Source organism: Culex pipiens, chromosome 1, assembly GCF_016801865.2.
Source record: "Culex pipiens pallens isolate TS chromosome 1, TS_CPP_V2, whole genome shotgun sequence".
Taxonomy (NCBI): Eukaryota; Metazoa; Arthropoda; class Insecta; order Diptera; family Culicidae; genus Culex; species Culex pipiens.
Window position 1 is genome coordinate 82,431,590 of NC_068937.1, and position 26,074 is coordinate 82,457,663.

Genomic DNA, 26,074 nt, shown 5'->3' on the forward strand with positions numbered 1-26,074 from the left:
CGTAGTTGTGCTCACAATTCACGAAAAAACACGAAAAGGTGTGGTGTAGTATTCCGTCACGGTCTAAGCCTCGGCGTAGACATACACTGTAGAGTATTTTTTATGTATTTACCTTCACAAGAAGTACAATCCACCTGCTCTACAGGTACGCGCAACGGTGAAACGGTGACAGCGGTTGATAAAAACTTCCAAGTCCCCACAAAAAACGTCCTCAAATCGTGAATTTCGTGCCAGATGATCGTGCAAAATGGTGGGAGAATATTTGTAGTACCCAAAAAGTGCTTCGGCAAGACATATACGACGTGTATCATACGTGCTTAACTGACCTTTGCAAAAAGAATCAGCTTCCAAAAAGTTCCAAATTCCCAGCTGGACAGTGTTCCGTACAGTGACGGTAGCACTGCAGCAACTCTTCGGTGAGATGAACGACGAGCAAGTTTCTCACTAGTGAGTTAACGCTCATCAGCAATGTTCGGTGTGTTGTCAACATAAAGTGTGCGAGAAGTGAAATTGGTGGTGTAGAAAGCTGACGTGTCCCAGGCTTCGGCTGGACAAATACTTTTGATTCGTGTAATTTACCTTAGAAAAGGGTGAATGATGCCGACGTCCATTCAGCCGATCGCGGTTTGCCAGCTGCCGACGTAGTACGGATGGTCATCAACAGGTAAGGCAGCATAAATGCATTCGTACGATCCTTCTCACCATATGATGATTCCAGAAGATGGCCTCTCTCGGTGCAGCGGTATTGGTGGTGATCGTCGCCGACGGTGGTATTGGTGTCGTCGAGCCTCGATCGTCCAACTTGGTGTGCGTGACCTCGATCGACGATGATGATCGTCAATGATGGTGATGATTGTTTACGTTCGATCGTTGGTGGATTTTTGGAGAAAAGTGGGTGTTAGCAGGAGTTCAACGTCTAGCTTCGGCGTGCGACATATACTTGCTGTATGTATTTACCTGGACAACCAAGGCACCTTGCCCAACGGATGGTGATCCAGCGAAGCGACGTCCAGGTGATCTTCGGTGATTGGCGATAATTGCTGCTGATTCCGGTTGGTTCGCAGAGTAGCAGCGGTGGAACACGAAGATCGACGAGCCAGCGACCGTTCACTGGGCTCTCCGGGTGCTGCGAAGACGATGAACTATCCGAGCAGGGTGTAGTTTTGTCCGGTGAGTACTCCAGCTGAGTGTGAGTGGTCGCGATATCCGATCGCGATGGCGGAGCCCTTGCTCGCCCGCGGAATTGAAGGCCGGTAGCACAGTTCCCAAACTGTGATGGCGCACGGTGTGTGTGCGTGTAGAATCCGTAGAAGGCGCAAACTGATGTACTTGGTGGGGCCAACCTGGCCTGAGGTCCTTCCGAATCCTTCCCGATCCGGCTCGAAGGACCAATAATGTTGGGTTGGTCCTTACCGGTCGACGATAGCTCAGTGGGGGTTGGATCGGGGTTGTCCGGAGTGATTTGGGGCGCCTTTCTTCCTGGGAGGTTCCACGTACACACAGTTCACAATAAAACACTCAGCTACTCAAACTACATTTATTAAACTACACAAAACTACATATATTAAACGAAAAAGTACAGATTAAAATCGGCCCTCTTGGCCAGCTGATTCGCTGCTGTTCAGCTTTGGGGTTCGCACAATAATATTTTAATTATTCTAATCATTGGCCGGGCCGGCCAGTCCGCGTATTGGTGTCCATCGATCAGCTGGTCCAGCACACGCACACAGCGGCCGCCGCTGTGTGGATCGCGAGATGCACCAGTGAGTTGGGATGAGCTGCAGACGGTGAGATGCGAGATCGTTCGAGTTACCGTACTCGTAGACAAAGACTATAATCTAAAGGGGACAGTACATGAGAAGCGAGCCGGGGAGAAATCAAAAAGAGCGAGGATCACCTCTGCTCACTCTGCTCACTTCAGGGACAGACAGGGACGGAATAACATTTATTTGTGGATCACATTTAGGCTGGTAGAATTTGGAATTTGATCTCTCGCGCGATCATACCGGCCGCCTTGGAATCACTCTGATTCAAACATTCTTCTCGCTGTTACAACTACTACTACAATTCCCACTGATTTGTTTTGGTTCTGTTCCTTATCTCTTGTCCGTTATCTTCGTCACTTATGTACTACTTCTACTGTATCTATTGTTACCCTAGGTCAAGTCAGATTTTTTGTTTGCTTATGTACTACGATCGCGGCTGCGGCCATCGATCGAACACGGACAATAGATATTGTTCTTCTGCTGGACTGTAAACATCGTGCATTTCGCTGCAGTCGAAAATGCATCGTTTTCGCCACGGATTTGCTGCTTTCTGGACAGGACTGGACCTCGGGCGATCAACCAGGATGCCGCGCTGCTGCTGGGGACACTTCTGCGGTTGAATGGTGTTGTGATGCTCTGCAAATCGCTGATGTTTGATGTTCTTTCCAGGTGCTGTTTCAACATGGCGTAGATCGACAGCAGGTCGACCTTGAACTTGAGCTGGAACTGGGATGTGCTGCTACCGTCTGCTGATGTAAATTTGCCATGGTTGATCTGGTTTGCTCGATCGGTTGATCTTCTGTTCGTTGCGGGGGTGGATGCTTCGATGCGCTGCGGTTGTTGTGACGGCGTGCCGCCGACGTCAGTTGTCGGTTCGTCTGTCTGCTGCTGTTGCTGTTGATCTGTGCTGGTCTGTGCAGAACGCAAAGCCACCGTGCGTGGGTGGCGCCGTGCGTGATCTGCTGCTCTGCTACCTGATGCGATCGGTGACGCCGGCGTCGGCGTCGATGCGATGCGAGACTCCCTGATCAGATGAGAGGGTGCTTTTTAAGGGTGCACAGCAGCCAAGGAAGTTGTTGTCTTCTTATTCCAAATTTGTCAAACTTACAGACCCAATCCTGCAAGAATCTGATTATAAAAATAGTCAAACTTTGTTGTAAATAACTTTGAAGACAGTAATTTAGGGGATGAATATAAAATCTCTGGGGTCGTTACCCTGTTCGCAGCAACATCGCCTGTGTTGATGCTCCGCGATTTTTTTTCGATTTACGGTGAAAGTGCGTTGTTTTAATCGCGAGTTCTTCTCCGCACGATGGCCAGGAACACCCGCGGCCGTGGCAGCTCGAGTGCACCTCGAGGACGTGGCCGGGCCAGTTCCTGCAGCAGCATCGGAAAGACCTCCTCGTCTGGCTCCAAACGGTCAACAAACCTGCTGAAGCTGCCATCCAACTACGTACCTGCGCGTAGCCCCATACGTACGCGTGGACTAGCGGCACTTGCCAACCCGGATCAACCCGGAACCAGTGGATTGTCCATCAACAAGCCGGGAACTTCCTCGACGGCGGTTCCAACCTCAAACGGTTTCGCTGCGTTGTCTGATGACAACAAAGGAGACGACGACGACGACGTCAGTGGTGGCGATGGTGTTACTACTACACCGTCGCAGGCTAAGGGCACCTCCACCGCGGGGGAGCAAGAGACAAAAAAATCGAACAAAAAAATGCCACCGATTACAGTGCCTGGTCGCCCAGCTGTTGAAATCGAGGGAGCATTGGCGGATGCCGACTGTCAATACCTGATGCGTATTAACAAGTCGTCCGTAAACATCATCACACGAGATCGCCCGCGTTTCGAGAAAGTGCTGAAAACGCTGAAAGATGCAAACATTCAGTACTACACGCATGATTCACCGGAAAACCTTCCGGTAAAGGTAGTGGTGACTGGGTTCTCCATCCTAGTGCCACCCAAGGAATTCGTGGATGTAATTCTCGCGAAAAAAAATATTTATCCGCGAGAAGCTAAAGTGCTCTCGCATAAGGTAACCGAGGTCGGAGACCAGATTCTCTGGCTGCTGTACTTCGAACGCGGTTCCGTTAAGATCTAGGACCTGCGCAAAGTTAAATCGCTGGAAGGATTCATGGTGAGCTGGAGATACTTCAGTAAGCGGCCTTCCGATGCTGCCCAATGTCACCGATGCCAACGTTTTGGGCACGGTTCCCGGAACTGCACTTTGGCGCCGAAGTGTGTCAAGTGCAGCGCAGCCCACCTCACGGCTGCATGCACGCTGCCCAAGAAAGCATCCCTGGGAAAGGACAACCAAGCCGAGCAGAACAAGCGGAACGTGAAGTGTGCTAACTGTGACGGTAACCACACTGCCAATTACCGCGGGTGCACCGCTAGGAAGACCTACCTCGAGGCGCTGGAGAAGAGGAAAAAGCCAGCACCACATTCCTCAAGGACTTCGACAGGTCAACCCTCGACCGAACCCCGTCAAACGAATCCTCCTGGATTCGGGCGTACTTACGCCAGCGTGGCGGCTACCGCAAACGGTCCAACCCCGGACAGCAACAGTGATGGTGATTTATTCACCCTCACCGAATTCCTCTCCCTTGCGAGGGACATGTTTACGCGACTCAACACTTGCCGAAACAAGCTGGAGCAGTTCTTCGCGCTGCAAGAGCTGATGGGGAAGTACCTATGCCCTGCATAGGTGCAAGCTCACACACTGTGGAATAGTCTTCGCCTTCAGTAACGAACTGATTTTTTTTCTGTGATATATATTTAAGCTTTCCTATCCTCCTTCTCTTTCCATAGTAATAGTAGCAGTTATTTTAGAAAGTTTTTTCTGCTCTCGCTTAACCGACTGAAACTGAATTTATTTCATCCAATTGATTATATTTGAATTTATTTGTAGTTGTAAGGATCTCCAAAACTCTGCATTCTGTTATTAGTTAAGCAAATTGTATTCTGATTAGTACAACAAATAAACATGAATTGAAAAACATAAACATGAATATAAAATCATATCAATAGTTCCCGTAGTTTTGAAGATACTAAAATGTCTGTAACAAAAATCTGTGTGCAAAAGCTATGGTTGATGTGTACCGTTAATCGGAAAAATTATATTCTAAAACGACTTGCCTGAACTGGGGGAGACCTCCGTGGCCTCCCCCGACGCCTCCTGGCGTCGCTGTTGACCCTCAGCGGTTACCGACACGATGGTTCTCCGGGTGTACGATGCTGCGATGACGGGGGTTGGCTCCATCGGGCTGCGATTGGGAACGAGCTGGCCAAGCTCGCTGCTGGTCGTCGCAGATGGGACCGGGAGGACGTCTCCTCCGCTGTTGTCATCGTGTGCGTGTGTGTACCTCGAAGAGTTCCAAACGTGGAACAGAAGTTAGCTGAGTTCAAACAGTGGGAGCAGTCGTTGCGACTAAAATGGCGCTGTGCGCCGCTATTATCCGTAACCGTAAACTGTGCAGGGTTTTTGCCAGCTAGATCGCAAGCAAACATCTTCATGCAAACCACCACCGAAACAAAACAGGTTACCTCAGAGCATTTCGGAAGTTCCGATCTTTTTGACGGCCTCCGAGCGCAGAACGACCCGCAGGTCTAGGCGCAGAGAGGGTGGCGACTCTGGAGGAAAAAGATTCGGTGAACTTTTTGAAATTCGAAACAATACATAACTTAACTGGTGTGCGGAGGCCTTTCGACCTCCGCCGTTGGAGGAGTCCTAGTTCTCCCCTTGCGCGGTAGAAAGGTTGTCACGGATCGGCAGAATGCAGATCTTAGAGATCGCACGCTGATAGCTACCGTCCTTTGTGCGCACCGTGACGACACGGATGTTGCCGTCAGCTCCCGGATGGATATCGGAAACGCGTCCGAGCTGCCACTTTAGCGGCGGGAGGTTTTCGTCCTTCAGCAGGACCATGGTTCCGACTGCGACGTTGTCTTTCTGCTTTGTCCACTTCGTGCGGTTATGCAGGTCCGACAGGTAGAGGTTGGACCACTTATTCCAGAGCTGTTGCGTGTACCGCTGGACGGTTTGCCAGGCCGACAGTCTGTTCTCGGGAATGTGGTCGAGGTTTGGCTCAGGAATCGCAGTGAGTAGACGCTGGATCAGGAAGTGTCCTGGGGTCAGCGCTTCAAAGTCTGCGGAGTCGTTGCTGAGCGGCGTGAGCGGTCGCGAGTTGAGGATCGCTTCGATCTGGACCAGCACAGTCTGGAACTCGTCGTACAGCAGGGTGTGCAGCCCGATCGTACGTTTGAACAGCAACTTGAAGCTCTTCACTGCGGACTCCCAGAGGCCGCCGAAGTTCGGCGAGCGAGCGGGAATGAACTTAAATTCGATGCTGTCGTTCGCTGTTTCGCGGATGATCTCCTCTTCGAACTGCTGACTTAGGAACAGCTTGGCGAGTTCGCTCAGCTCACGTCTTGCGCCGACGAAGTTCTTGGCGTTGTCGCACATGACCAGCTTCGGTTTGCCACGCCGGGCAGTGAACCGTTTGAGGGCCGCCAGAAATGCCTGCGTCGTTTGGTCTGCTGCTAGTTCTAGGTGAACAGCTTTGGTGACCAGGCAGACGAAGATGGCAACGAAGCACTTCACTGGGCGAGCTCGGCGCTGCGGGTACGCGACCTGAAAAGGTCCGCAGTAGTCAACTCCGACTCGTGCGAACGGTGTGCACGGAGTGACTCGTTCGGGCGGCAGATCCGCCATGAGCTGGTCCAGAACCTTCGGCTTGACACGGAAGCAATCGACACACTTGTGGATCACCTCGCGAACGAGGTTGCGGATGTTGATCGGCCAGAACCGTTCACGCACAGCAGAGATCAACAGTTGTTGTCCAGCGTGAAACATGGTCTCGTGATAGTGTGTGACGATAAGCTTCGTGAACGGATGACGATGGTCGAGAATGTACGGATGCTTTCGGTTGTCCGAGACTGCGGCGTGCTGCAACCGGCCGCCGACGCACAGGATTCCATCGACGATTCTTGGGTTCAGCGCAGCGATGCGGGAGTTGTTTGGAATCGCGCGATCTCTGGACAGAGCATCGTACTCTTCCGGGAAGCATTCTCGTTGAGCGAGGCGCACCAGCTTCTTCAAAGCGACCTCGAGCTCTTCAGCCGTCAACGGACCAACTCTGCGACAGTGCTTGTTCGCCGCACGGCTGTTGAAACAGAAGCGGCAGATTACAGCGGTCGTCCGTATTGTCACGGTGTACGACGAATTCGCTGTAAACAGTCTGCAGGGCTCGGCGTCATGTGCAACTACAGCGACAGCGTTGTGTTCCTCCAGTTCTTCGTGGTCGAAGTCTGCTGCGTTCGGCACTTGAGCGTGCGGCCAGTGCTGGTGGTCGAGACTCAGCCAATCGGGTCCGCTGAACCAAAGCTTTGAGTACTGCAGCTGCATCGGTGTCATGCCGCGAGAAATGATGTCAGCTGGGTTCTCTATTCCGGGCACATGGTCCCAAGATCCGCTCTCCGTCAGATGTTGAATCTCGGACACACGGTTGGCCACGAACTGGTTCCATCTGGACGGCAGTGACGCAAGCCAGCAGCGTACGATCATGGAATCCGTCCAGAAAAACGCTTTGCCTCGGAAGTTGATGGCGTTGGCCACTTTCTCGTACAGATGCGCCAGCAGCAGAGCGGACGCCAGCTCCAGGCGGGGAATCGACTGCTTACGCTTCTTCTTCTTCAGGTTCTCGAGCGGTGCGATGCGGGATTTCGAGGCCAGCAAGCGGACGGTGATGTCGCCGTTGGCCGAAACGGTTCGGATGTAGATGCACGCACCGTAAGCGTTGACTGAAGCGTCGCAGAACCCGTGAAGCTGCACATTCTGGTCATCTGCGCCTGTGCCAATCCAGCGGGGTATCGACATGCTGTCTAGACCGGCTAGATTTCTGCGGTATTCTCGCCAGTACTCCTGCAGATCTTCTGGCAGAGCGGCGTCCCAATCCAGTTCCATGCGCCACAGCTTCTGCACGAAGATTTTTGCTTGGACGACAACAGGACCGAAGATCATGGCCATGTCTGAGGCCACGACACGCTTCGTGATCACGGCAACGTCGTTCCACTTTGGCGATCTGAAACGGAAACAGTCCGTACTGGGCTCCCAGACGAGCCCGAGCGTCTTGACGGTTGCGTCAGACGTGTCCAGTTCTAGCAGAGTCCGTTCGTCGCGAAGATGTTCCGGGACGTCGAGCAGGATGTCTCGGGAGTTTGAATGCCACTTTCGCAACGAGAATCCGCCAGATTCCATCAGATCGACCATTTCGGCAACTAGCTCTTTTCCTTCTGCGACCGTGTGCGCACCTGCCAGCATGTCGTCAACGTAGAAGTCTCGTTTGAGGACCTTGGCAGCGGATGGATGCGTCTGTTCTCCGATCTCACCGAGTTTTTGCAAGCACTTGGTCGCTAAATACGGCGCAGACGCCGTTCCGTACGTGACAGTGGTTAGCTCGTAGATTCGGATGGGTTCGTCCACATTGTCTCTCCAAACAATCCTCTGCAGTCTCTGGTCGTCAGGCTGGACGCGAATCATACGGTACATCTTGGCGATGTCAGCGACGATGGCAACAGCGTGGAGTCGAAAGCGTAGCGCAATGTCCAGTAAATCGTCCTGCACAACTGGTCCCACCATGAGCGCATCGTTCAGAGCAACTCCGGTAGACGTGCGACACGAAGCATCAAACACCACGCGGAGCTTCGTAGTGGTGCTGTCCGGCCTCAAGACGCAGTGGTGTGGCAGGTAATACGCTAACTCTCCCCCGGCCGTGTCGCCGGCAACCCGTTTCATGTGTCCCATGGCTTCGTACTCGTGAATAAAATCACTGTACTGTTGTTTCAGGTCTGGATTCGCTGACAGCCGCTTCTCCAGTCCCAGGAAGCGTTTGATGGCTGTTGATCTGGACTCACCGAGACGCTGGACAGCATACTTTTTCTTGGGCAGCGTCACAACAAATCTGCCAGTTTCGTCACGAACCGTCGTCTCCTCGAACAGCTGCTCGCACGTGGATTCTTCGATCGAGTGCGTGCTCTTGGTGCGGCACGTTTCCAGTTCCCAAAATCTGGTCAGCAGCTCGTCGATTGCCGCGACGGATACGAGAGACGTCGATTCTGGAACGCTGCCGGGAAGCCGGCCGGAAATGATCCAACCGAACACCGTGTTGTGCAGCGTGGGACCGTCTGCAGCTGGTTTCACCCGTTCGTCCGTCAGCAAGTCCATGTAAAACTCGGCACCGATAATGACGTCCACTGGACCGGTTTTGTGGAACTCCGGATCAGCCAGGAACATCCAGTCGGGCAGCTGAATTGTAGACGGGTCGATGTACGACGTCGGCAACGAGATGTTGAGCTTGGGCAGGACGTGGAACTGCATCTCCGACTCGTACGCTGAAATCTGATCAGAACGCGGACCGACATCTGCACGCACGAGCTGCGTCGACACGCAACGCGACGTTCCGATCCCTTGGATCGGCAAATACGACGATTGTCGCTCGAATTTGAGTCGTCGCGAGAACTCTCTGGTCATCAGACAGTGCTGTGAGCACGAGTCAAGAAGCGCACGCGCTAGCAGCGTGTTTCCGAAGCGGTCTTTAATACGGATGAGCGCGGTTGACAGGATGATGTTGTGTGTGGGCGTGACGGGTAGTGCAACGTAGTTTTGGCTAGTGGTTTGTGGCTGTGTGGTTTGAGAGTCTGTAGTCTGTAGGTTAGTCGGATTAGCAGGTGCATTGTTGGCTGGAGTGTGTGTTGTCTGATTCGTGTTCTGTGGTCTGGGTTGTTGTCGCTGTACTGAGGTCGTCGCGGTCGGTCTCGACTGCTGTTGTGGAACGGAGGATCTCATCTGATCGTTGTGCAGCATCGAGTGATGTTTCTGGTGACAGTGGTGGCAAGTTCCTCCTTCGCACGTCCGCGGGTAATGTCCAGGCTTCAGGCAGTTTCTGCACAGCTTGTTCCTCGAAACAGCGTCGTTGCGCTCCGAGATCGTCATCTTCTGGAACTTGAAGCACCGGAACGGGGTGTGCCACGGGCCGCTGCAAAACTGACACTGGTTGCTGCTCCGCACAGCAGTGTGGCAGACCGCTGCCTTCGGAGGGCGCTGTTCCGACGGTTTCGCTTTCGCTCGTTTGATCGACTGAAGAACCGAACAGTGGCCGCGCAGGTACTCCAGTAGAGCCTTGTAGGTTGGGACTTCCTTGCTGTTGTGGTGGGTCTCCCAATTCCTAAGCGTGGCCGAGTCCAGCTTTGAGCACAGAACGTGCGCCATAACCGTACTCCAGTCGGCAGTCTTTTCGCCCATCTTGTCCAACATCTGCAGATTTTTCTCAAACTCACCGAGCAGGTGGCTGAGACCGTCGTACGACTCCTTGGTCAGCGGTTCCAGATCCAGAATGACATCGAGGTGGGCTTTCACGATCAGCTTCTTGTTTCCGTACTCCTCCTCCAGCGCGGACCACGCGACGGAGTAGTTTCCTTCCGACAGGTCGATGCCACTGATCTCCAGCAACGCAGGACCAGAAAGGGACGATTGGAGGTAGGTGAACTTGTCCATCGACGTCAGCTTCGAGTTCCGGTGGATGAGACTCTTGAAGGTGTCACGGAAGGTCACCCACTCGCGCAGATTTCCGCTGAAGTTCGGCAGATGAATGTCAGGCAGCTTGACGCGCAACGGAAACGAGGTATCTGCATCACCAACACTTGGAACTGTCTGCGCGACGTCCTTGACCGGCCGCTTCGCAATCAGCATCGCCTTGATCTTGCAGAATTTGTTGTCGAACTCCTGCACCACCTGTAGATTGGCCTCTTCACGATGTGAGTGACACGACCTCCTGCTTGACCTTCGGCTCCGCATCCGCGTACTTGGCCGCATCCTTTTCTTCCAGCAGCAACTCCAGCTTCGTCCGTAGGTCCGTGAACTCCTGGTACACGTCGTTCAGCATTCCGAGTCGAACTTCCAGCTGGCACTCGTGTTCTTCCGCCTTGTAGTGCTCGACGAACTGATTCAGCACCTCCAGTTTGTTCAGCAGGATCTCCTGCTTCTTCCGCAAAGTCTGCAGATCGCCCATCGTGACGACTGATCGCCAACTGAATAACATCCACTTTCACTTTCAGATTCACCGGAAACAGACAGATCGACTCGACGTTCCACGACGCGACCGCGCAAGACAGATTGCGAACTGTACGACCCAGTATTGACAGCAGCGACAGGGGAATCGACCAGGGAATTCCAGAGGACCAGACAGAACAACACAACACTCATGCAACCTGACCAGACTAATAAAAACTCTCGTGCAATTTTATTTGGCAAAGCCAACTTTATTTTCGTCCGCAAAAGAGCCAAATTAACCAAGCCACCTCACTACGTGCAAATACTCTCCTGTATCTCCGTCTTGATCCGCCAAATCCGTCCCGAAAGCTCCAACCGCCAATCAATCACCGACTCCAACGATGACGTCAGCCAACCGGTTGAGATGGTGACGTCGCGACGCTTGCCAAAGCGCGCACATCGTGAGTCGCCGTGAGTTCCGCGATGGCGAAATCTTCTTCACCGCACTGCACTGGTCGTCGCCGCTTATGTTCGACACGAACAATTCACTTTTTTATGCACAATTGTGCCACTGTTACTGCCCCGATTTTTCCGCAATTTTTCGGCGATTTTTTCGCACTTTTCACGGATTTTCCGTGCACTTTTTGTCCGTAATCACGCACCAAAACTGTCCAGGCGCGCTTCTGCACCGTACACTTTGCACTGCTCTTCGCGAGCAGGCCAACACTTCGCGCACTGAACTGTCCGTTTCGCGAAGTGTCCCGAACCTGGCCAGACCGGATCCTTCGGATCCGGTTCGAAGGACCAAATGTTCGCGCGTGTGGTCGGTTCGGGGATTTCGGACACTAATCATAAACCGTTTAGCACTGATTAAAACAATTTATTGCGCGAACAGAAACTACACAATTTATTCTTAAACGCGTAGCTGTCTGGCGTAGTCAACGGTTTATTTAAGACTATAATCTAAAGGGGACAGTACATGAGAAGCGAGCCGGGGAGAAATCAAAAAGAGCGAGGATCACCTCTGCTCACTCTGCTCACTTCAGGGACAGACAGGGACGGAATAACATTTATTCGTGGATCACATTTAGGCTGGTAGAATTTGGAATTTGATCTCTCGCGCGATCAGCACGTTACGTGACTTTAAATTAAAAGTTATTGAAAGTTTGGGCATTGAACTTGAAACTTCTTTTGGGAAAATTATGATTGCAGCTGCATATTTGCCTTTCCAATGCACTGGGGAAAATAAAAATTATTTTAAAGGGGATTTGAATAAACTTACTCGGCATAGATCTCGATTTTTGATCATCGGTGATTTTAATGCCAAACACCAATCTTGGAATAATTCAAAAGTAAATTCCAATGGTAAAATTCTATTCAGAGATTGCATTGCATTCATATTCGGTTTTATACCCGAATGGGCCAACTTGCTTTTCTTCTATTAGAAATCCATCAACAATTGATTTGGTTTTGACAAATCAAAGTCAGTATTGTGGTCCTTTAGTGACTCATGCTGATTTTGATTCTGATCACCTTCCAGTAACTTTTTCACTTTTTCATGATGCAGTTACCAGACCCAATAGTTCTGTGTTTAATTACCACAAAGCTAATTGGGACAGGTATCAGCATCATATTGAGAATAATTTAAATCATGATTTTGTTTTAGAAACCAAAGCTGATATTGATTCAGCCTTGGAATCTTTAACTAATGCAATTTTGGATGCTAGGAATATTGCTATTCCTAAAGTCCAAGTCAAATTTGATTCTCCCATTATTGATGACGATCTTCAGCTTTTGATTCGTCTGAAAAATCGTGATCCTGCACTGAAGCGAATTCAAAAAGATTTGCAAAAGGTTATTGACCACAGATTCACTCTCCTTCGAAATGAAAAGTTCGCAAGAGATGTCGAACAAATTAAACCTTATTCCAAACCTTTTTGGAAACTTTCAAAGGTTCTTAAGAAACCTCAAAAACCAATCCCTTCTTTAAGAGATGGTGATAATATTCTATTAACTAATGGGGAGAAAGCTCAAAAACTTGCTCAGCAGTTTGAGAGTGCTCATAATTTCAACTTAAATGTTTTGAGTCCTATTGAAGATCAAATTTCAATAGAATTTCAGAATATTGCTGAACAAGAATTTTCATCAGATGAAGTTTTTAATACGGATCTGAATGAAATAAAATCTATTATCAAAAAATTTAAAAATATGAAAGCCCCTGGCGAGGATGGCATTTTTTACATTTTAATCAAAAAATTACCTGAAGCAACTTTAAGTAGCTTGGTCAAAATTTGCAACAAATGTTTTGATTTGGCATATTTTCCCAGTAGTTGGAAAAATGCTAAAGTAGTTCCGATTTTGAAACCGGATAAAAATCCTGCTGAAGCCTCAAGCTATCGGCCCATTAGTTTGCTTTCATCTATTAGTAAATTATTCGAAAGAATAATTCTTAATAGAATGATGACGCACATTAATGAAAATTCAATTTTCGCTGATGAGCAGTTTGGATTTCGCCTTGGGCATTCAACTACTCATCAGTTGTTGAGAGTTTCAAATTTAATTCGAAGCAACAAATCTGAGGGCTATTCTACTGGCGCTGCTCTTCTAGACATAGAAAAAGCATTTGACAGTGTTTGGCATATAGGTTTGATTGCGAAATTGAAAAGGTTTAATTTTCCGATTTATATCGTGAAAATTATCCAAAATTATTTATACAATATTTTTACTTCTGACTTGCCTGATTTGCCTCAGGATGTCAGAAATCACTTTTTGCTGATGATACAAGCATCTCTGCCAAAGGTAGAAGCCTTCGTGTCATCACAAGAAGATTACAAAAAAGCTTGGATATTTTCAATTCTTATTTGAAAGAATGGAAAATTACTCCAAATGCTGCAAAAACTCAACTTATTATTTTCCCTCACAAACCAAGGGCTGATTTTCTTAAACCAAAAAGTCATCACATTATAAAGATGAATGAGGTAATTTTAAATTGGGAGGATCAAGTGAAATATCTTGGACTTGCTTTTGACAAAAACCTTACTTACAAGGATCACATTGAAAGTATCCAGGTTAAGTGTAACAAATATATTAGGGTAGGGTAGTCATCAATGAGACACTTTTGGTTTTTAAAATTCAACGATTTTTGTATTATTTTCATTAGCATGTTTTAAAGAACTTTTTGTTGCATTTTCTTTCTTTTAATGTGTTCTAACATTGACCAAAATATGAGATCGATCCGACCTATACAGCCAGAGTTATTGAAGTGTCTCATTGTAGACGCACTTGGCAGGAACAATGAGACAGCTGGGGAACAATGAGACACTCTATGAAAATCAATAGTTTTCTAGTAAAACATCATGTTTTGTATTGTTCCATTGAAGATGACTTGCTTTGGACATTTTCAAGCAATTTTGTCAACATGAAACTTCAAATAACAACAGTTATACTAAAAAGTATTTAAATTTTGTAAAATCCATATATTTTACCAAATAACTTTATATTTTTGGTTAAATGAAGTTCAAACTCACTAAATATGCCTAAATTCACTTTCAATTCATGTTTTGAAAGATTTCCATAGATTTTGAAAAGTTTAATGAAGAAAAATCAAAGTGTCTCATTGATACCCATGGGCTGAAAGGAGTGGGGAACAATGAGACAGCCCTGGATTCTGGGTATATTTTAAATTTTGGCCAAACCTAATAAAAGGACATTGTAGCCCAACTAATGCCCTGTGAAATGATGAAAGAAATTTGGAGCAATATTAGTTTTTGTGTTAATGGCAGTCTATGAGCGAAAATGAAATTTTTAGTCATAATTTAATTTTACACCCCAGAATCAAACATGTATGAATAACTTTGCAAGGGAGTGTCCATAACCAAAGCCACTACTATGGCAGACGTGTATCTAGTAGACACACCTTTCCCCCAAATATGAGCCTGATTGGTTGAAACTACGACTTGTGAGAGCCATTTTATCATTGTTCCCCGTGTCTCATTGATGATTACTCTACCCTAAATGTTTGTATCCACTTATAAACAGGAATTCTAGACTTTTTCTCAAGAATAAACTGTTAATTTATAAACAAATTTTCAGACCTGCCATGCTTTATGCTGTGCCGATCTGGACAAGCTGTTGCTTAACCAGGAAGAAAAAACTTCAGAGGATTCAGAACAAAATTCTGAAAATGATTCTGAAACTTCCTCCCTGGTTCAGCACCAGTGAACTTCATCAATTAGCCGAAGTTGACACTTTGGATGTTATGTCCAATAAGATAATTGATGCATTTCGACAAAAATCATTGCAGTCTTCAGCAGCATTGATCCGCTCTTTATATAGTTTATAAGTTAGTTTTAAGTTATCCCTTTTCCCTTTTGTACATGTAGGACCTCCTACATTTGAAATCACTGAATAGCGAAAGCTACAATATTTCATGAATAAATGAAAATTGCTAGTATTTAAAATTGAGGTGAAAAGTCATCGATTGTGATTGGACACTCAATATTATTTTAACTGAATGAATGTACATGGAAGAAAAAATCTGAATAAATATAAATAAAAAAAAAATTACATAAAAGTCCCTTTGACACCAAATTTCTATCTCATCACCGTTTCAGGCTGCAAGTTATTTAAAAACAGTTCTTTTTTCGCATGTTCAAAAATGGAAGGGGTCATACCGCCCCTCCGTCACGAGATATCAAAAAACGGACCTCGGATTCGTAATCAGGGACAAAAGTTACCCCTTAGGACAAAGTTTCACGCAAATCGAAGAAGGGTCGGGGCAACTTTTCCCGATTTCGTGTGAGTTGGTAAAGAATTACCCATGTGTTTTTGAAACATAATTAAAAAACAAAAATCTCCCAATTTATAGGCATTTTTAGTAGAACAAATTTCATATAAAATGTGAAAACTTTTGAGTCTTGCTTCGATTTCAGTTTAAAGTGCAATATGATTCAATAATTATATAAACAAAACTAGTTTTAACGAATTTTAGGCCAAATTTTGACTTTTTAACAATTTGACCTAAAATTGGTATGTATTTTGTTAAAAAGCTTATAAACTTAGTTAACTAATTATAAACATTGATTTTTTTTCTTAAAGACTATATCAGCATCCTTTGTGGTGGTACATTTGACTTAAAAATAAAATTTGAACACATTAAATCTGATTTGAACAAGAGATCGAAGCAACCCGCGCGCGAGGTAGGATGCGAAAAGTTTTCGCTGTCATTTTTAGTGGGATTTTATTAGTATATTAGTTTTTTAAAAGGAAAAAACGAAATGCCTGTGAATGCCAGTGACCACGGTGGTATTAAAAGTGCACCGGTTCTGGTGGAACTTTTTGTTCAAGATCATTTGAAGTCCGGGCCACGGTCCAATTCCACGGTTTCGTGCTTTCGGCCCATCTCTTCCAAGTGTTCTTGCCAAAAGAAGATTAATTTGATTGTGTGTGTCGAGTGGCTACAAGATAAAAAAATCAAAATTTCAATTGTGTGAAAAAATCAGGAAAATGTCGTGTCAGTGTCAAAACTAAACTAGAGAAGAAGGTTGAAAAGATGGCGTGGAAGCGAGCTACCTTCGAGCCGAAGCGTCCAGTGGTCGTCATGGAGGAGCATGGCTTCCAACCGGCCTGTTGCCCATAGAGGAAAGGCAACATCGGTTGAGCGGATGCAACGGCTCAGCAAGCCACATTGGACACTGAATTTGGGTGAGAGCGTTCTTATTATTTCGTGTTGAGTTGTGGAGTACACTAATTTTGTTCCTCATAAAATGGCGGCATGACGTTGAATTTTGACAACAAACTTTGAGGAGATGAGACTGCTGCAGCTGTAACAAAGCTGTTACAAAAATAATTCGGTGCCTACTGCGACCGATCGGGTTAGCTCGCTCCGTACTCAATCTATTTTCAATTTATGGTAGTCCATCCTAATTTAGGTGAAGCATATATTTATCACTAATCAAGTTACTTTTTAGTAATGTTTGATGTCCCTAACCCTTTTTCAGTTTTGTGCAAGAATGGTTTAATTGTTATCAAAAAAGACGTAACATTTGATGCCCATGGAATTTTTTATGTGTATGGTAGAAGTTTTCAGTTAATATGGTGTAACCGTTCGGAACCTCACTCGTGAAGGTTACCGCGATTTACGCGATTTGTTATTCGTTTTCTGTAAAAGTTGGGAAGTGTTCGCGTGTCAAGTGTTTTGTCTCCGGTAAACGACCCAGCAAGTGACGTCCACCAAGAACGCAGCCAGCAGAAGCTTCCGAAACCGACCACCAGAGGACCTCGTCGGCAGTGGGCGGTAGAGAGGTGACATGACGGTAGGTTGGAAGGTCAAGGAAAAGGCGCGGAAAGAGGAGGGGAAGGACGTAGAACGACAACCGTCCAGGACTTCCCGAGATTCGTCCTATTGCCCGGACAACGTTAGAGCGAGCAGTCGGAACGCTACAACTCCGCTGCTACGCAAAGTTCAAAGTGAACGAGTGCACGGTAACCAGTACCGTTAGAAGTGTCCCAGCTAGAACCAGGAAGGAGCTGGAGGACATCAGGTACGCCGTTTATCCGCCAGTGAGCCTACCCTAACAATCCCATCCACCTTATCAACAAACCCAACCGTCATGATCAACCTAACCTCAAATTGACCGTCGCCTCCAGGACCCCTCGTACTTCGTACGCCAAAAACCCAGTCCGCAACCGGACGTGGACCCGTGTCGAGCCTGCTCCTCATCCGGGTATTCCGGACACCCTCGATGGTGCTCCGAAGGTCGTAGGACGCAACCATCCACGACGGAGAGCAGGCCGACCAGTGAGTAACGAGGAGGAACCGTTAACGACCGCAGCCGGTCGAGTACGCCATCCAGTACACCAACCCCGGAGGCTGCGCCACGAGACGGCGAGCGCCGGAGCTGCAGGCAGCGGCTGCGCCGCATGACGGCGAGTAGCAGCAACCACAACAGAAGGAGAGGAAGCGGCGTCACCGGAAGCTGAGTCGGAGTACGGGGCCCCGAGAAGAAGGAAGGAAAAGAAGGTCAGATAGCCATAAGAAAGTGGGAGGAAAAATAGAAAGAGTTCAACCAAGATTGTGGAGTTTTCACTGGATTCCGACGCATCCCAGCTTACCGCGATTCAGGACCGCAGGCATGCCGACCCTGAGGCTACATGAGGGAGTCTCGGTAGCGCTCGTGAGCCGGTGGTAACCCGACAGTTACAATGGTTACATTTTTTATGTTACAAAAGGAGTTGTTATGTATCATTAGCTAGTCCTTGTCACAAATTTTTAGATATTCACATCTCTTTGCAATGCTTTGTCTGCTTTGGATGATGTCTAAGATTTAATTTTATGTTTTATTTCAGCGCTGCTGATTTTTTAACTGCATTTTTGATTTACTTGTTTTAGTTTAAATTCAATAATTTTAGCTTTACTACAATTCAACCATTTTTCAGTATTTTTATTCTTGAATTTTAAATGTTGAATCTAGTTTTATAACTTATACTTCTTTACAGTCTCTTTTCCGGGTTTCAACAACATTTATTGTACATTTATTCACAATGGTTTAAACAAGAAATTTATCAAACTTATATTTTCCATAATCCATTAATAATTTTTAACTCAACAGTTTTTGAATCCATCTGGTGTCTACATTTAATGAATATTCGATAGAGTTTTGTCTGATTACAGGTATCTATTGTAAAATTAAATGTCAGGTCCGCTATTAGAACCAGCTGCTAAAATTGGGACTATAAACTGTCCACATGATATTGAAACTAGGCCTTGACAACTGTTCCGAAGCTCTTGTTCTCTACATCCCTAAAAGTTTGGTTTCAGCCGCTGCATATTATTTTCTTTGCACTGATGTTTTTGTCAATAAAATTATTGTTTTCAATAACAAATAATTTTTAATATTATTGCATGTAATATTCTCATCCAAGTTTCTGTCCCTTAAAAAAACATTTATATGATTAAATTTTATAATAAGTTATATGGGACTATTTAATATTTAGTACAAGAATTAGTTGTAGAATAAGATCATTTTATTTTGTTTTTTCTTTGATTTGAACTTCGAAACATTTGTTAAGATCTGAGGACATATTTTTATATTATTATTATATTTGTGATATTTTTTATTTAATATTCTACATCTATTATATTTATCATTATTATACTACCATTACCATTAGACCATTACTCTCTATATTTCAAATGGCGTTGAAAAACTTCCAACATCATTGTTTTTCAGGACCACTTTAAATACCATCATGGAGTCTTTTTAATAAAATTCAGTAGTTATTTCTTGTTAAGTCTCGATTTTGGAATCAGTAATATTTTTGTTAAGCAGTTTTCCAAGACTTAATTGTTAATTAGTTTTCCAAGACATAATTATTCAATTGGATGAATTGCTATTTTTTTAAGCATTTCCAATAAATGACAAACCTATGTCTGCCTAGTTTTTTGATGTATTATTTGTATTTACAATTGTATAATAAAACTCCTGCTTCCAAAATTGGGACAGTTGTTTAAATTTTAGGCTTTGAAAGCTGTTTCGAAGCTTTTGTTACCCAGCCTTTACAATTCCAGCGGCTTTTGGTATATTTAATTTTACAAGCACCCTAATGTTCTTTTTTCTATAATTTGCTATTTTAATTTGTTTTATTTTCATTACAAGATAAGATATTCAATTGATTTATGTTGATTAAAAATAATAGATGCTTCGAAACAACTTCCAAAGTTTATGGCATATATTGACTATTATTTGTTATACATTAGATATTTTCTATTTGTTTTCATTATGTTATATAACCCATATTACCATATATTTCAAACGCCTAACAACCCAAAAAAAAAATACTAACCCCTCTCAAAAAAATAATCCCAGGGCCTTCATATATTTTATGGACTGGATGAGGGAGTCGTGGATCGCCTGGCCCAAGTCACATGAATGTCATTGTCTATTTCTGGAGCAACATTTGAAAAGGGCGCATAAGCATTTTGACAGCCAGGACGATTTTGCAAATTCCGAGCCAACAGGTAACTATTTAACAAAACCCGCAGTGTTAAAAGGAAGCTTGGAAGGCCAGCTACTGATTTACATTTCGAGTTTTGTGAAAAAGTTATTTGTTGGCTCGGAATTTACAAAATGGTTCCAACTATCAAAATGCTTATCCGCCCTTTTCTCGTGTTGCTCCAGATTTAATCATATCATAACAAATGGTTGGATTGAGAATGATAATCTTTTAAGGTCCTTAAAATATAAGTCGGTTACTAACCGAACCGTCTCAGTTGAAACATACTGTGGTCATGGCCAAGTCCTGCCAAGGCGGGGGTACTAATACATACATACATACATACATACATTAAATCTGATTTGAACAAGAAAAACTATGACTATGAGTCACACCGGAATTAAATAAAAAGGATTTTCAATGCAACAATTTTTTTTAAACACTTTTGAAAAAACTGTTTATCAAAAAAGTGCATGCACCTTGTGTGGCCTACCCTAGTACATGTTTTAAACATAATAATCCTAAAATAAACCTTACTAGTTGAAAAATATTCCAAAAATAGATCGAAATTCTTTCAATGTCACCCCGGTTTACGGTACTCAAAATTCTCAAAAATGTTTAGATATTAATCTGACAGGCATTTGAAAAACCTATCAAAGTCACCCCAGTTTACAGTATCAGTCGAGTAATTGATCAGTTCTAAGAACGATCGATCTAATTGAGAGAAGAACTTCGGAAAGAAAAGGCAAGAGTTATGTTCACTCGATTGAGCATTTAATAACACAAAACATAATGCGTTTAATTGCAACATAACAAAACATACTACACGCGTAGTATAACATTGATTTTTTTTTTTTCATAAACAAGTATAACATTGATCAAACTGTATAGATGGCAGATGGTTTGTGTTCGGTTACATTTTGCCGTATTGTTTCCAGCCCTGAAATAAAGCAAAAAAAAAAAACAAACATTAGTACAAAGTAAAAATAAAACGGAAATATAAATTTAGCTTCGCTGGCAAAATTTAAACGGATTTTAGTTAATATTTTGCAACTTGCTTTTTTCAAATTTATATGTATTCAGATTGGGGGGTTAATAGAGCGGTTCGAATGCGGAACCGTTTTGAACTGTCAAAGCGGAACCATTTTACTGTTCGCCAGAAGCAGCAAGTATAGCACTCTGTGGCGCGTTGCGAGGGCCATGCGAAGAGGTTCCGTTCCGAACGAGAGTGTGGAAAAATCGGACAAGTGGATATTGGATTTCGCCAAGAAGGTGTGCCCGGACTCGGTGCCGACACAACCATCATTCGACGTTGTTGATGGGAGCGATTCTAATCCTCCCTTCTCGATGGTAGAGCTCTCCATAGCACTACTGACGGGCAACAACACTGCTCCTGGTCCGGACAAGATCAAGTTCAGCTTGCTGAAGAATCTTCCGGACGTCGCCAAGCAGCGTCTGTTGAAACTGTTCAACACGTTGGTGGAGCAGAACGTAATTCCACACGAATGGCGACAGGTCCGGGTGGTTGCCATTCAAAAGCCCGGTAAGCCGGCGTCCGACCACAACTCGTATCATCCAATCAGCTTGCTGTCGTGTCTACGCAAGTTGCTGGAGAAGATGATCCTCGACCGCCTCGAACCATGGATGGAACGAGAGCACTTGCTGTCTGACACGCAGTATGGCTTCCGGAGAGGCAAGGGAACAAGCGACTGTCTAGCCTTGCTAGCTACAGGGATCGACATAGCCCGTGGTAAAAAACAGCAAATGGCTTCTGTCTTCCTAGACATCAAGGGTGCATTCGATTCAGTCTCCATCGAGGTGTTGGGAGTAAAGCTGCGGCGGAGCGGTCTCAATCCGACGATGTGCAACTTCCTCATCAACCTGTTGTCAGAAAAACACATGCACTTTGTGCAAGGTGATCTGGCAATCACCCGGATAAGTTACATGGGTTTGGCACAAGGCTCACGCCTTAGCACATCCATGTATAACTTCTACGTCAGCGACATCGATGATTGCTTGACCGGAGACTGCACCCTTATACAGTACGCAGATGACGCAGTGGTTTCAATCGCTGCCAAGAAGGAATTCGATCTGCTAGAACCCTTGCAAGATACCCTGAACAACTTGGCCCATTGGGCAGTTGAAAAGGGTATTGAATTCTCTCCGGCGAAGACGGAACTGGTCGTTTTTACAGGGAAGCATGAACCGGCACAGCTCAATCTTTCTCTCTCGGGAAAGACTATCGAGCAGTCGGACCACTTCATGTACATGGGTACCATCTTCGATCAAAAGGGAACATGGGGGAAGCACATTAACTACCTGAAGCAAAAGTGCCTGCAAAGAACTAATTTTCTGCGCAGTGTCTCTGGCAACCGGTGGGGTGCTCATCCTTCTGACCTGCTTCGACTGTACAAGACAACGATACTCTCGGTGCTGGAATATGGCAGTTTCTGCTTCCAGTCAGCTGCGAAATCACGCTTGTTGGTTCTCCAGCGGATACAGTACCGAAGTCTTCGCATTGTCTTGGGATGCATGCACTCAACTCACAACATGACCCTCGAGGTCTTGGCGGGAGTATTGCCTCTGCGAACTCGTTACTACGAACTGTCTTACCGGTTCCTGATCCGGTGTGATTACAGGAATAAACTGGTAATTGACAACTTTGAAACGTTGCTGAACCTTCACGTTGAGTCTCGGCGCATGCTTCTATACTATGACTTTATGTCATCGTGGGAGTGGAGCCCGAGCACAACGGTACAGCGCACGCCTCCGTTAACCAGCAGCACCCTGATTGGCTTCGACACGTCCATGAAAGCCGATACTCGCGGTATCCCAAACCATCTTCTGCGGGGAGTTGTACCGTCGATCTTCGCATCAAAGTTCAACCATGTTCCTCCAAACAACAGATTCTTCACCGATGGCTCCAAGCTCGACGGCTGTACGGGCTTCGGTGTTTATCATGAATCTTATCAGCTGTTCTTTAAGCTGAAGGACCCGAGTTCGGTTTACGTCGCAGAGTTAGCCGCGGTTTACTGCGCACTGCGAATCATCGAGACCATGCCACCTGACCACTACTTCATCTTCACCGATAGCTTTAGCTCTGTTGAGGCTATCCGGTCTCTGAAGCCGACCAGGGAGTCTGCGTTTTTCCTCACGGAAATACGCAAGACTTTAAACAACCTGGCGGCTCAGTCCTTCAGCATCACGGTGGTATGGGTCCGCGCTCATTGCTCGATTCCGGGTAATGAGAAAGCGGACTTGCTCGCCAAGAAGGGTGCTGAGAGTGGAGACATTTTTGAAAGGCCAATCAGCCTACAAGAATGCTACGGTTTGCCGAGGCAGCGTGCGCTCCTGGATTGGCAAAAACAATGGGACGACGACACCAAGGGACGTTGGATGTATTCCATACGACCTAAGGTGCAAAGAAAAGCCTGGTTCAAGGGAATGGACTTGACGCGTGGATTCATCAGAACGATGTCCCGCCTTATGTCGAACCGTTACTCGTCCAAGGCTCATCTTTACCGTATCAACATGAGTGATACGAACTTATGCGACTGTGGGCAGGGTTATCAGGACATCGACCATCTCGTATGGGCGCTTCCAGATCACCAGGCTCACAGAATTAAGTTGAAAGATACCCTCAGGGCCCGAGGAAGACCACCAGAAATCCCGATGCGAGACGCACTATCTCAACTAGACCTTGATGTTCTCTATCCTATCTATCAGTTCCTCTCAGATTCCAAAATATCTATTTAGTTTTCTTCCAGTTAGTTTTCCTTCAGTTAGTTTTCCTCCAGTTAGTATAACTCGCCTTCACACAAAGCCGTCGTTTCTGGTTGCACCGGAAGCAAAGCAAGATCGCCCCAGCAGCTGGACACCGAGTTGCGGCTGAGGACAAAACGCAAAGGCCAGCAGAGCTAACCAAGACCCCTACACAATCCCCCTTCCCATCCCATGCCTTGTCTTTAACATCAATCCCTTCCCAACTAACCCCGAGTAGGCTGCGGGTAATCGGCTCCCCTCCCACTAACATTTACACACAAGATCCTCTGTAATTATTAAGTTTTTTGTAATTACAAAAGCCGACTCGGTCCTAACCAGGTCCCAGTACCGAAAAGGACCTAATAAAAATAATTTTATGAAAAAAAAAAAAAAAGCAGCAAGTATTGTAATCGATCATTCGCGCATCCGGAGGTCGTCTTCAACACTTGATTCCGCCCGAATTGTGGGCACGATTCGCTTTTTCTAGTAAAAAAAGTTATTTTTTCCAGACGGTGTATTTTGTCTCAAAATGTGCACTGTACTTCCGGGAGCTCTTGCTTACATTTTGTTCCAAACCGACTTCGCAAATCTTCACCCGCTTCAGACGCAGCTATTTGTCTTCCGAAAGATGAAATATGCGCACAGCAGATTTCAAAACACATTAATGCAAAGAAAAAGTTACGCTTGTGCATGAAACACCTTTTACTTTTTTGATGTAAACAAAGTGGGATCATTCGAAAATCACGTTACGCATTCTTTTCATCCCCCAGATTCAGTTTTTTTACTACACGCAAACCTATTCCGGTGAACGTTGGATGTTCAATCACTGCATCCCATCCGATATTCACAATTTTGAACATCAGATGTTCAAAGCGTTACTAAATTTACCAACACTACCAACACTCCAATCTGAATCTGATGAGACTATCATAACATGCAAAAATCCCGAATTTCATCCACCCCCTCCCGAAAAATCGACTTTTTGGCGATTTTTTAACGAAACCCCTTTCTTCAAACGACGATAACTCAGGAACCACAAATCTTAGAGGGTCGGTCTTAGACTCAATTTTGAAGGAAATTGGACGTAGAATCCATTTCCGCGATCAAAATTTAGATCCAAATATTTTTTCTACCTGTATTGTGCCAATTGTACATAAGAATCACTTATCGACAGAAAGGAATATGTTTCGTTCCAGAGATATCGAATTTTAATGTTTTAAGAATTTGAGATTACCTATATCAGCTACACTCGCTGCATCTGCTAGAAGCACTCAGTCGTATTGATCAATAATTACTACCTGGTATTCTGTAAGATGAATTATTTTTATAATTTTATATGATTGTGAGATAACCAATATCTTGAACAATCTATTTTTTGTTTAAGGTATATTTATTGAGTAATTTTCAATGCACTGTTTTTCCTGATCTCAGTGTCATTGATCCATATTAAGTAAAATTTAAACATTTAATATTTATTTGCAATTGCTATAGAGTTTTTACAATACAATTTAAAAAAAAATATTATTTTTAAATTTTTACTGATTCCTCGGCGCAGATTCCGTGCCGCCGTCGTCGTTTGTTTTGGTGAGTTTGTGTTGGTGCTTCTTCCGGATCGGTCTGGAGGAAGGTGCCGGGTGTTTACGTCCAGGAATCGTCGCCGATTCCGTGCCGCCGTCGTCGTTTGTTTTGGTGAGTTTGTGTTGGAGCTTCTTCCGGATCGGTCAGGAGGAAGGTGCCGGGTGTTTACGTCCAGGAATCGGCGCAGATTCGGTGCCGCCGTCGTCGTTTGTTTTGGTGAGTTTGTGTTGGTGCTTCTTCCGGATCGGTCTGGAGGAAGGTGCCGGGTGTTTACGTCCAGGAATCGTCGCCGATTCCGTGCCGCCGTCGTCGTTTGTTTTGGTGAGTTTGTGTTGGAGCTTCTTCCGGATCGGTCTGGAGGAAGGTGCCAGTGTGTCCGGGTGTTTATGTCCAAGAATCGGCGCAGATTCCGTGCCGCCGTCATCGTTTGTTTTGGTGAGTTTGTGTTGGTGCGTCTTCCGGATCGGTCTGGAGGAAGGTGCCGGGTGTTTACGTCCAGGAATCGTCGCCGATTCCGTGCCGCCGTTGTCGTTTGTTTTGGTGAGTTTGTGTTGGAGCTTCTTCCGGATCGGACTGGAGGAAGGTGCCGGGTGTTTACGTCCAGGAATCGTCGCCGATTCCGTGCCGCCGTCGTCGTTTGTTTTGGTGAGTTTGTGTTGGTGCTTCTTCCGGATCGGTTTGGAGGAAAGTGCCAGTGTGTCCGGGTGTTTACGTCCAGGAATCGGCGCAGATTCCGTGCCGCCGCCATCGTTTGTTTTGGTGAGTTTGTGTTGGTGCTTCTTCCGGATCGGTTTGGAGGAAGGCGCCGGGTTTTTACGTTCAGGAATCGTCCCGAACCAGCGTCTATGGCTGAAAGGCTCGTTAATAAAGACAACTAACTAACTTCCAAAAATATTGTTTTTAATTATTTCTTTGAATGTTA

At 45.8% G+C, this 26,074-nt stretch overlaps 1 protein-coding gene across 1 annotated transcript; it reads right to left on the reverse strand.

Annotated features, from left to right (window-relative positions):
• Window positions 1-5,499: 5,499 nt before the first annotated feature.
• Window positions 5,500-10,518, reverse strand: LOC120430157 (uncharacterized). The gene has a single exon (XM_039595240.1). The coding sequence runs from the start codon at window positions 10,516-10,518 to the stop codon at window positions 5,500-5,502; it is 5,019 nt and encodes a 1,672-aa protein (XP_039451174.1).
• Window positions 10,519-26,074: the final 15,556 nt, after the last annotated feature.